Raw genomic sequence first — 12,376 nt, forward strand, 5'->3', positions numbered from 1 at the left:
GCGAGGACGCCCTGGGCAGGCCCACGTGCTCTGACCCTCAGTGCAGGGGCCTCGGTCTGTGCCCCGGGGAAGAGGTGCGTGACAGGATGCCGGGAGCCCTGCCAGGGACCACAGGGAACCCACCAGGCCCGCTGCTGGCCCCGGGGCTCACCACCCGGGCGCCTCCATGCACAGCCCCCGTGGACAGTTGGTGAGGAGGCTGTGGTGGCAGGTGCTCCCGGGCCGGGCAGCCTCCCGCGCAGGGGCCATTACCGGACGTATTCTTTCTTGTTCTCCTCCGTGACGGGCACGTTCCTGCCGTTGGGCTTGAGTTCATGCTGAAGGAGCCGCCCGAAAGCATTGTGCTCCACGCAGAACGTGTGGTCCAGCACCGGCGTGATGTCATTCTCCCTGCCCAAGGGAGGTGGGGTCAGGGAGGCAGCGAGGGCAGCACCGCGGACGGGACTACCCAGTGTGGGGCCAGGTGCTCTCAGGAGGGGTGTCTCCACCAGCCTGTGACCCGGAGACAGGCAAACACTCCCCGCAGCCTTTGGCCCTCACAGGGGGAGGCCCTGCTTCAGGCTAGGGCAGGGGAAGCGCAGGCCCCGGGGGGGCCCAGGTCTTCCACCAGAGCCTGCAACACCTCGGGTTCATCTTGTCCCTGCGCCTCCTGCTCTGGGATGGGCACTGGCAAAGCAGTTAAACCGCCCCTCCCCCATCGGCGTGCCTGGTTCAAGTCCCAGCTCCTCCACTTCCTGCTCACACACCCTCTGGGAGGCAGAGGTGATGGCTCAAGACTTGGGTCCCTGCCACCAACGTGGAAGACCTGGGTGGGGTTTCTAGCACCTGGCTTCAGCCGTTCCGGTCCCAGCTGTCGTGGACAGTTTGGGCATTAATCAATGGATGGAAAAATCTGTCTCTGCTTTTCGAATACAATGAAAATAAACAAGTTTTTGAAGAGTGTTTAGGGTGATTCTAAAGCAAGGGTGACTAAATAGTGATTTTCGTCTGCACAGATGCCTGGAGACATGGAGGACAGCTCCTCTCGCCCACGCCACGCAGGCCCCAGGACTCGCCTGCTCCCATTTGTGGCCAAGCCTTTGCAATTCAAGGCAATGACAAAAGAAACCAGGTCATGAAGAGGAACGGGCCGCCACACCAGGCGGAAGTGGGGCCACTGGTACTGTGGTTCTGGCTAAATCTGCTTGTTGTCTGGTTGCAATGGCTTTTCCAATTTCATATCATCCCCAAAACACAGTCTCCAAAAAGTTCGTGGAAAACCAAGGCATGGATAGCAAAGTTTTTTGTGCCACAAAACCCTGATGTTTTAAAAAAAAATTTATTTATTTGAGAGGCAGAGAGAGAGGTCTTTGATTGCCAGTTCACACCACAAATGGCCACAACAGCCAGAGCTGAGCCAATCCGAAGCCAGGAGCTTCCTCTGGGTCTCCCATGTGGGTGCAGGGGCCCAAGGACTTGGGTCATCTTCCACTGCTTTCCCAGGCCACAGCAGAGAGCTGGGTCAGAATCCGGCCTGGCTACTCTGCTTCCAGGCCAGTGCTCCCGGGAGGGCAGCCGATGATGGCCCAAGTGCTAGGGCGCCTGCACCCGTGTGTTTGGAGTTCCTGGGGCCAGGTTTGGAGAGTGAACCAGTGCGTGGAAGATCTCTCTCTCTCTGCCTGTCACACACACACACGTTTGGCCCTCTAAGCGTGGCGTGGCAGGCACTGAGGACCACGTCGCAGGCGTGAGCGGGCACTTACAGGATCCACACCAGGCGGAAGTGGGGCCACTGGTACCGTGGTTCTGGCTAAATCTGCTTGTTGTCTGGTTGCAATGGCTTTTCCAATTTCATATCATCCCCAAAACACAGTCTCCAAAAAGTTCGTGGAAAACCAAGGCATGGATAGCAAAGTTTTTTGTGCCACAAAACCCTGATATTTAAAAAAAAAATTTATTTATTTGAGAGGCAGAGAGAGAGGTCTTTGATTGCCAGTTCACACCACAAATGGCCACAACAGCCGGAGCTGAGCCAATCCGAAGCCAGGAGCTTCCTCTGGGTCTCCCACGTGGGTGCAGGGGCCCAAGGACTTGGGCCATCTTCCACTGCTTTCCCAGGCCACAGCAGAGAGCTGGGTCGGAATCCGGCCTGGCTACTCTGCTTCCAGGCCAGTGCTCCCGGGAGGGCAGCCGATGATGGCCCAAGTGCTAGGGCGCCTGCACCCGTGTGTTTGGAGTTCCTGGGGCCAGGCTCCGGCCTGACCAGGTTTGGAGAGTGAACCAGTGCGTGGAAGATCTCTCTCTCTCTGCCTGTCACACACACACGTTTGGCCCTCTAAGCGTGGCGTGGCAGGCACTGAGGAGCACGTCGCAGGCGTGAGCGGGCACTTACAGGATCCACACCAGGCTTTTGTGCAGCTCCGGGTCCACCGACTCCAGGTCCGACAGCTGGATGGGCTTCCCCAGCAGCTGCTTGTAGAAGGGGACCGTGAAGCCCCCGTTGATGTAGTGCCCGTGGAACACGGCCAGGCCCATGATCCGACCCACGAAGTGGAAGTAAGACAAGTGGTCCTGCAGGGGGCACCAGAGAACACCAATCTGTCAGGTAAGGGCTGCAAGAGCTGTCCCGGAGCAACCACACGTGGACGCAGTTACCCACGAAACAGAGCTCTGGGGAAGCGGCCAAAGCTGAGAGCCCGCCTGTACACAGCAGCAAAGCATTCTGCATGCTCAGACCCCTTAACTGCTGCGTAACAGGTGGGTGGGGAGGCAGCAGGCCGAGCCACTAATACGCCGCATTCCACATCAGCGCCGGGTTCCAGTCCCGGCTGCTCCACTGCCGAGCCAGGCCCCTGCCACCGACGGGAGATTCAGATGGAGTTTCTGGCTCCTGGCTTTGGTCTGATCCAGCCCCAGAGGCTGCAGGCACTTGGAGCATGAACCAGCAGTAGGAAAATCTGTCCCTCTACATTCTGAATAAACAGGTAGGCAGCTAAGACAGATTTTTTTTTTCTTCTGATACAGGGTCCCCGGCTCAAACATTTTTGCAAACTTTGAGGTGACGAGAGCAGAGAACCCGGCCGAGCTGGGAGGCTTCTCGGTGCAGGGCCCGTGCACCAGGCAGTCCACGCCCGGGGAGCTGGCCCTGTTCCTGCTCGCTGCCCTCCGACAGCCGCAGAGCACGGAGCCCGCTTCCTCCCCGTCACCCTCCCCAGCCCACACGCAAGCAGGAGGAGAAGTTGGGAGCTGGGAGGAACAGGTGCGCAGAGGAAGTGAGCACGCGCGAGCCGAGGCAGGGGCCACCCCAGGGACCCCCGCGCAGCCACTCGGGGTGAGCCCCACCCCCTGGGAAGATCAGCCACGCCTTCCCTTCCAAAGGCTCCCTCCCATCCGTGTACTCAAGCAGAGCTCCTGCCTGACCGCGCCACGGCGAGTAAGGCTCGCTTCCCGGGGCCACGCTTGTGGCTGATCAGCCGCTAAGGCAGCGGCCATTTCCGTCACCCTCGATCAACAGCCAGCTCCCCGCTGTCCTGACACCACGCCCAGGAGGGGAGACTCCCCAAGCCGCCCGCCACTCACGGGGTTGATGGAGGAGTCGGGGTTGATCTGCAGCATGTAGCTGTTGTCCGTGGAGTACTGGAAGAGCCCGTAGTAGGGGTTCAGCATCTCGTGGCACAGCAAGTAAAGCCACTCCCTGGGGAGAGAACACAGCAGGGAGCTGGACACACGCGTCTGGGGGACCCATGGCATGCAGGAGGGGCCCAGGAAGCACTCGCCAACACCCGAGCCTCCCCTGCCACGGGTGTTCTCTGAACACTGCAAAGCCACACTCCCGGCGACGCGGTCAGCAGCACGCTAGGAGCCCACAGCAGTGCAGCACGAGACCGCGGCAGTGGTTAGCTAGGGGGTGGCGCTCTGGGCCCTCCCCATGCTTTCTCCTACTTATCTCTAGATCTTAAGTCTGCAGTGAGGGGCAAGCGTCTGGGCCAGTGGCCGAGATGCCCACACCCCCATCGGAGGCCCAATCCAGCCTCCTGGGAGGCAGCAGGGACCCAAGTCCCGGGGTCCCTGTCACTCACACTGTGTTCCAAGCCCTGGACTTCAGCCTGGCGCAGCCCTAACTGCTGCAGGCATTCCAGGATGGCGGATGGCGGATCTGAGCCCTTCTCGGTCTCCCTACCCGCCTCTCGAACAAGTCTTCCTTCCCTACAGTGAACTTCGAAACGCATTCAAGTCTGGGGAAGTACAGGAAGGACGGCTGAAGGGCAATTTCTGCTCATCCTAGTCATGTTAACTTCTTAATAAACATTTATCACTTTCATAACTTAAAAACATTAATTCTCAAAGTTTCGAAATCTGGATGGGGTACATAGGTACGAGTCATTTTCTAAATTCTTTTCATGCTTGAATCTTTTCAATATTTTAAAAGATAACCCTGCAAAATTAAAAATAAATCAAAGTGAGAAGTGCAATGACGGGGTTCAGCTGCTGTGGTCCAGCCGTGCCAAGGCCAAGTTCAAGGGACACCGGGGGCAGCTCTGCGACCAGCTCCTGTCAGACGGATCGACCGCATTCCGACAGCAGCCCTGGGGTTACTGCACCATTTCTTACTCTGTCCAACAGAATGAGACAGGACCAGCACGAATGCAGTCGCCCAAGGAGCCTGCGCGAAGGCACGCATCCCAGTGGACCCCACCCCCAATCCCCGGAGGGCGGAGACCGCGAGCCCTGCGCAGCGAGCGGCAGACACAACGGCTCAGCGCCTGTGTTTTGAGTCACCCCCTGGGTTTGGGGATTTCGACTTGAGAAGAAGAAGCTTTTGCGGAAAAAGCCAAGGCTCCACAGCTGTGTAGACAGGAAGTGAGGAGAACGAAGCACACATGCCCCGACTGAGCCGTGGGTGGGCACAGGTGCATTTCCACGTGTCCCGGACGCGGAACAGGAGAAAGAGCGGACGGCCATGACCTCAACCCCTCCAGGAAGTCAGCGTGCACCGATTCTCATGGCAGATAATCAGTGCGCACATAAACGTGCAAGATGGGCGGGGGTCCTGAGAGTTTACGTGAAATCAGCATTATGAAACATGAACGGATTTCAGAAGCTCTTGCACCAAAATAAACGTCCTTTCACCCCATTTCCCCACGCTGTTTGGACAAGGTCATCTGAACGCCTCTGCAGTTCTCTGGGGCAGGCACAACCCCAGCCAGACACCAGGAGCTTGCGGGCTGAGGCAACATGGTAAGGGCACACCGCAGGCGGCGGCACGGCCAGGACAGCACCGTGCAGACTCTGGTCACGGAGCACCTGCCACGGACGCGCAGGAGGCGTGGAGCCGTGCCCAGCCAGCCTTGCTGCTCCCAGGGGTGCCCGGGCACACCTCACACCGGCAGGAAACTGAAAGAAGTGGAGACACTGAGCCCCTGAGACACCTCCAGCTTCTACACGGTCCTAGAGCCGAACTCGGAAGCAGCTGGGTGTGGGCGGCTAGGACAGACACGATGACCGGGTGGGAAGCCGCTCACCTGAGAACACGGACACAGAAACCCACACCCAGGGCGAGGAGACCGGAGCGGTGTTAGCAAGGCTGAACCCAAGTTCCAGCTGGTCAAAGAGAGGCATGGTTTCTGGAGTCAACGAACGGCAGGGTTACTTTGCTCACTGTTGTATGCCTCAGCCAAGGTCCAGCATCAGTAAGTATTCACTGGTTAATGAATGAATGAATGAATACAATTTCCATGGGGCAAATAGAGCATAAGGGTGCTCTCGGGGCTGGCGCTGTAGCCTAGTGGATAAAGCCGCCACCTGTAGTGCTGGCATCCCATACGGGTGCCGGTTCTAGTCCCGGCTGCTCCACTTCCGATCCAGCTTTCTGCTATGGCCTGGGAAAGCAGTGGAAAGATGCCCCCAAGTCCTTGGGCCCCTGCACCCACGTAGGAGACCCAAAAGAAGCTCCTGGCTTCAGATCGGCACAGCTCCGGCTGTTGCGGTCATCTGGGGAGTGAACCAGCCGACAGAAGACCTCTCTCTGTCTCTAACTCTCTGTAACTCTCAGAAAGTAGAAGGGGGGAATAAAAGCAGAGAGACAGGAAATAAGAGAAAAGATGAGAGGAATAAAGGATTTTTTAAAAAATGAAGCCTCGCGTAAGGGAAGAAGGAAACTCGGGAACGTCCAAGTGTCCACACTGGCAAGCACGCCATAGCGCCCCGTCTCTCGGCTGAGCAAGATGAACGGGCGAGGCTGCGGCACCGAATGCCGGGCGGAGAACGAGGAGCACGGAGGTCCTCTTGGGAAAAGGGGGGTCAGGAAGGTGTCTCGGCGACAGACAGAAAACCAAGGGCGCTGGCACGCTGCCTCAGGCCGCAGAGACGCTGCCAACGCTGGCACTTCGAAACTGGGGGCCAGACAACTAAGTCAAATCCGCGCTACACCGTCTCTCGGGCCATCGGCGCCTGAGGGACCAGCACGCTTCAGGCAGGTGCTGGCCGGCGGACAGGGGCAGGACAGGACCTGGGAACTGCTGTTGGTTCTGTTCTCTGCTACTCGGTCAATCGTTTGCCTGACATATCCTGACAAAACGTCCAATCCTCACTTTACCAAATTCCTTCGACACAATCGTAATGTCCACCCCCCCCCCCGCCGCCCGCTTTGCCCCCTGGGAAATCCTCTCAGGAGCAAACACAGGCGCCTGGCACATGAACTTCGGGAGCAGGTCCATCCGTCTCAGGCTCAGACACGACAGGACAAGGCGCTGGGCTTCCAAGTTGAGTTCTAGCTCGACAGGAAGCGTGTCCTGATGCCGCCGTGCACCTGCTCTCTGGAAGTCTGACTGCAGGAAAGTGCGGAGGCCCGGGGGCGCTCCGGAAGAGGGGGCACCCCACCTGCCTGAGGCACGCTGCCAGCCGCGCAGGCCCCGCCTCACCTCGCCACGCCGCCGTAATCCAGGCCCTCCTCCCCACGGAACTTCACCATCAGCCGCTTCTTCAAGTCCTTCGGGCGCATCTTCATTATCTGGCGGTAAGACTCCTACGTGAGAGGGGACAGTCTCAGAGGCCGGCGGGCGCGGGGCTCACAGCTCTGGGTACGGGGCCCCGTCCAGGGAAGCTCTAGTGGGTCCTGTGTTCACGCGGCTTCTAGGACAGCCAGCAGCCCTGCCCCCACAGAGGTGACAGCAAGACAAAGCCGGTGTCAGGCAGCAGGTGGCAGCAGGCCTCGCGGAGACCGACGCTGCCTTCGGCACGGTCACCGAGGACTGAGGACGACCGTGGTCCCTGGAGCCGGCTTTCTCGACACAAACTGATCCCAATGCTCTTCCCCAACAATTTATGTCTCATTCAAGTCTGAATGTAGGGAGCCCGGGGCCTGCTTTCGTAGGTGACGGGAAAGACTCCCCCACTTGCCCAGTGGCACAGGGAAAGCAGGCTTCAGGGAGAGACAGCAGCCCGCCCCAGGCACGGCCAGCACCCGCCAGCCGGCGCCCCCCGGGACGTCTGCAGAGTTCAGGAAGAACGCACCTCCCCCTGATTGACGCTTAACCTGACGCAGTCCCAATGCCACCACGAGGAGGCCGAAGGGACGAGGAGAAGGGACCTGGCAGCACAGTGCCGATCGCTCAGCGCCTTGCTATCCCTGGCAGCCATCCACGTCTGCTCCACGTGCCAAACCGGGCGCCTTGTCTGGTCCACGCCCTCCCCCGACTCTGCGGGCCAGCCCTTCCGTGACCTCTGCCAGGGCCCCCACCAGGGGGGCAGGGCACGGCCCGATCTGCTCCCCTTTTTTCTGAGAGGAGAGCCCGCCTGGGGGGCCCTGAGCGCTGCACGCACGGGAGGACTGCGGGAGCACCCACCAGTCGCCGTGCCGAGCAGGGGCGCCCCGAGACCATCGCGTGCTCGGCTCTGCCTTGAGAGCACGTGCAGCCCCGCCTCTCCCCACAGGCCTTGGCCCTGCCCCCCCGGGGGTTGGGGGGGCACGCCCACCAGCCCAGGGCTTCCCGGGGCTCCGCAGCTCCACCTGACCGGCAGTCACACGCAAGCCCGTACCTCAAATATTTCTTCTCGGGAAACCTCGATGCGGCAGTGGCCGGCCTGCGGCTGCTGCAGCGACAGCTCGTGCCTGAGGACTTTGAGCTTCTGGACGAGGTCGCGTTCGTACCTCTGGGCAGGGAGCTCCTCGTCCTCCACCGAGCCTTCGCTGGGCAAGGGCAGGGGCTGGCTGGGCTCCTTCAGCCGGCACTGGTGACTGCGGAGGGGAGTGGCCAGGTCACCCACAAGCAGCAGCGCCCTGCCCGCCACAGCGCCGGGGGCGAGCCTGTCACCCACCACCTCGCTTCTCTACATGGGCCGGCACGGCTGCCGGCCACCATCAGCCTAAGGCAAGTCGCGGAGGGCACGGTCACGGGGATGCCCACTCGCTGCACCCGTCAGTTAGGACCACAGATGAACGGGGAAACCGGCCAGGGCCCGTCCTGCACAGATGAACGGGGAAACCGGCCAGGGCCCGTCCGTTAGGACCACAGATGAACGGGGAAACCGGCCAGGGCCCGTCCTGCACCCGGCAGGCCCCGCCTTGGGCATGAGTGTGGCGCAGGGCTGATGGGAAACTCTAGAGTTCATGAACGGCGGAGGGAGGTGGCACGCTCAGAGCCCATGGCCGAGCGCCGTCTACCGGCAGCCACCCCGCGTCCTGATCCCCGAGAGGCTCCGAGCCTGTGCCTGAACACCCAGACTTCCACAGGATACAGGGACGAGCACGAGCAGGTGACAGGGGGCGTCTGTCTGGTTCAGGCCTCGCCGCTCACGGGAGCTCAGCGACAGGAGCCCGTGGGAAGCTCCGTTTGGAGAACACCGACCGCGGGCCCACGGCCGTGCCCAGGCCCGCGTCACCCAGGGACGATGGGTACAACCCAGGGGCTCCGCGGGCGCGGCGGCCGCTCGGGCAGGCTTACTTCATGATGTGGTGCAGCCTCGGGTCCGTGAACTGCGTGGTGCGGTTATTGTGGTCGACGAAGTAGATCCTGCCCGAAACCGTGCTCCTGACTTCCCAGCCGGGGGGCAGCGGGCCGAGCTCATCACAGTTCACGCTGTTGAGGTCTCTATGGGGACGAAGACACAGACAGGTGCGTCCAGCTGCGGCGCCGGGAGCCACCAAGGGCCCCGGCGAGGCCCAGGGTCCGGGCCTGGGTGCCACGGACCGCGGCAACACCCAACAGACAGCGATGGCAGGGAACAGGGCCTCCCCAGGGGTCAGACTCTCAGAACGGTGGGAAAACGCCTGCATTCTCGGGTGCAGCGCCACGCCCGGGGCCGGAGGCTTCCTCGCTGAGCGCTCCTGGGGGCTGACCGCGGGGCAGCGCGCACAGCTCCGCCGGCCGCACCCGCGCCAGGCGCCCTCCTCTCGGAGTTGCCTTCCTGTCAAGCGACTGTTTTCTCCTGCCAAGCCTGGGACCGGTAATTTCACTGCGACCCCCAGGCCGAGGGGAGCGTGGCGTTACCGACCACGACGCTTTTCCAGTAGCCCCAAAGCCTGCCCGTTCCCTACAGGGGGGTCTAAAACACCTCGGTCATTCACTGCAGGTGTAATGCGTCCACGCTGATTAGAGACACTGAATCATAAACTCAACATAGACTTGCAAAATCACAGACAGGAAGCGTACTCTCAGATGGAACAAATCATGAATAGAAATCGTATTAAGTAGTGATGCTAGTCTAGGAAGAAAACAAAATAAAGGAGAGGAAAGCAAAGCAAAGCGAAAAGAAACTTAACTCCGTTACAGGGTGGGGCGGGGGTCTCTCTGACCTGGGCTCAGCTGTATGGCCTTGGAGAAGGAACTCGTATAGAAAAGCTTCATCTCCCCCAGGAATGGTCCCCAAGGGACTGAGGCGATAGGGACAGTAAAGTAGAAGAGAGAAAGGGTCACAGCGTCTGTACACTTCCTTCGCAACTCATTATTACGGAAAACTTTATGCACATTACAACAAGAAAAGCAGAGAGACCGTCACGATCCACCAGGCAATCAACTTCCACACGTGGCGTCTCCCGGCCAGCGACCCCAGTGCACCCCCCACCCCGACTCAGCCGAAGCCAATCCCAGACATCTCGTCGCTCACGAGTATTCTGAGTTTAGGACGCTGCTCAAGCTCTGCCGCGTGCCCTTGGGCAAACCTACCTGGGTACCCGGGGGTCGTGCCACGTGCTAACTCCGGTCTGTGTGTGCAGAAAGTAAACTTGCCCCTGCACCGTGGTTCTTTGCTCTGCGCAAGAAATTAGGGGAGACACTTAGACAGGTTCAAGCCCAGGACCCTCTGGTGACCTTCGCACAGACGCTAAGCTTCCTTGAAGCTGCAGGGAGGAGGCGGACAAAGGCTGCGGCTCGCCTCTGCCCGCCTCTGTCGAGGTCCACGCCCCGGCCAGATATTCCCTCGCAGCTCACGTTCCCTGCACTGTGGCCCCACTGAGCCGCCGCCCTGCATGGCCCTCCATGCCAGCATCATCCACCACGGCTGCTCTCTCCAACGAGCCTCGGGGACCCCCACGCTCCCGTCCGGAGCGCCTCCAGTAGCCGCCCTGCCACCACCGCGCTTCGCTGTGGTATGCACCCCCTAGAACGTCCACTTCCTTTAGGAGACGAGGAGACTCCGCGAGGGCGCAGCAGGTGCCGGCCACTCACGGCTGGCTCACGGGTCACCATCTCTTCTACAAGGCCACGCAGGGCCTCCACTCCTCCGCAGTGGAGGCAGGTGCACATTACCACAAACGCTTAGGACAGAGACAAACTCGCGCACAGTCCACAGCAGACTCGCTCACCGTAGCCTTCGGGCAGTTCCGGGGACTGGTGGCCATGGGGTCGGTTCTGCGGCGTTTGGAGCGATCCTCGGACCTCGGGAGTCCGCAGCCGTTGGGCCTGAAGTCTCTGATCTTGACTCGGGGATTCCACGAACCTGCAGTTCCCGCCGCCGCCGGCGGCTCCAGGGCCATCCGTGTAAGGGGCTGGCTCCTCCATGAAGCAGCTGAGCGGCCTCCCAGGCCCCGAGTCTTCGTACACGGTTCTGCAAGGCAGAGGCACAGAGCCGATGGAGCGCCATGGACGGTTTGGGCCTGGGCCGCGGCTGCGTCTGTGCTCTGTGCTGTCAACACTCAGCGGTCCCATCTGCAGCTCAGCACACCCCACTCAGACAGAGACGCACCCTGTGCAGAGGCACGTGTGGTCTCGGGGCACTAAGTCCCGCCCTCAAACCAACCTGGCCCTGCCAGAAGCTCGGGAGATGAGCCCGGCCTTGTTCTTGACTTAAATGAAACCCAAAGACTCCGTTCCCCTTTTGTTATACGCTACAGCGGGCTCCTGTTATTGTAAAATTCCACGAGGCTGCAGGAGCTTAACAGAGGAGACGACCCAATCTAAGAGGCTGTTTTCTCTCACAACCAAATACTTCGCAAAAATCTCTTCTACTGAAACATGGCAGATACACGCACACTGACTGAGGGGCTGTGCCCGGGCCACAGCGGCCACGGCCACACTGCCCAGCCCCCCCCTCTGCCCGCTTACTTGGAAAGCTATTCCAACTCCTGGTCACCTCGGCCTTCCAGATTTCTGAATCGATCTTTACAATGCAAGACCTTTTCCCGCTGTCCTGACTCAAGCAGCGCGTGCTCCTCTTTCCCAGGCATTGAGTTCCTCAAGGGCTCAGATTGTCCCTGTCGCCTGCTCAGTCGGGGCCCGGATGGAGCCGCACGCTGCATTTAGCCGCTGCGGCTCGGTGTCCGCTACCTCCCTGGTACCCGCGTGGCCTGCAGGCTACCTGTGCGTCCCCGAGTGCCATTCCACGTGCTGCTTACGGCATCTGCTAGGGGCTGCGTGACCTACTGCTCGTGCCGGGGTTTCCGAGCTGCGCGTGGAGGCCACACCACCTCTGTGACGTCGTGAACGCGCGCACAGCAGCCTGCCTCTGCCCGAGGCCTGCGAGGACTGCAGACCGGCGGCCGCGCCCAGGGAGGGCGGGCTCTACGGGGTCTAGGAGTTTGGGCTCCCCGCAAAGCATCCTTAGGAGCTCCTGGGTTCCTAACCGATTTCCTGTGTCTCAAGTCACTGCGGTGAGAGATGTTCAGACTGTCCCATCTGGCCTCTTTCCGGCATAACCCCAGTGGTCCGTACAGCCTCCTTTGTGGACAAACTGGATCGTTTGTCCCAGAGTCCCGAAACGCACCTCGCGTATTCCAGGGCTCCTGGGGCCGTGGTCGTACCTACCCTTCATTTTCTAGTAGTCCCCTGCAGTCTACCACGGACCCGCCGGTGCCTATCCTGTCTCGTGTCTGTAAACTGACTGGAACAGAAAAGAACAGCGTGGGTTACAATCCAGCGGTGTTTCTACAATTGTGAATCTACAATGGATGTGCTATAGAACA

General features: G+C 60.5%; 1 protein-coding gene across 7 annotated transcripts in view; it reads right to left on the reverse strand.

Moving 5' to 3' along the window:
• Window positions 1–12,376, reverse strand: part of SMURF1 (SMAD specific E3 ubiquitin protein ligase 1) — a 107,658-nt gene that overhangs the window by 4,567 nt on the left and 90,715 nt on the right. For 5 of the 7 annotated variants that reach the window (XM_051847770.2, XM_051847769.2, XM_051847771.2 and 2 more), the window contains exons 6-15: window positions 12,219–12,294; window positions 10,781–11,022; window positions 10,143–10,227; window positions 9,773–9,850; window positions 8,922–9,068; window positions 8,017–8,215; window positions 6,900–7,003; window positions 3,559–3,673; window positions 2,372–2,550; window positions 253–390 (exon numbers count right to left, since the gene is read on the reverse strand). In XM_051847770.2, coding sequence (XP_051703730.1) covers window positions 253–390; window positions 2,372–2,550; window positions 3,559–3,673; window positions 6,900–7,003; window positions 8,017–8,215; window positions 8,922–9,068; window positions 9,773–9,850; window positions 10,143–10,227; window positions 10,781–11,022; window positions 12,219–12,294 — 1,363 coding nt within the window. The remainder of the gene's footprint in view (window positions 1–252; window positions 391–2,371; window positions 2,551–3,558; window positions 3,674–6,899; window positions 7,004–8,016; window positions 8,216–8,921; window positions 9,069–9,772; window positions 9,851–10,142; window positions 10,228–10,780; window positions 11,023–12,218; window positions 12,295–12,376) is intronic. The other 2 variants (XM_051847774.2, XM_051847773.2) reach the window with 1 other exon arrangement.

Source organism: Oryctolagus cuniculus, chromosome 19 (assembly GCF_964237555.1).
Source record: "Oryctolagus cuniculus chromosome 19, mOryCun1.1, whole genome shotgun sequence".
NCBI lineage: Eukaryota > Metazoa > Chordata > Mammalia > Lagomorpha > Leporidae > Oryctolagus > Oryctolagus cuniculus.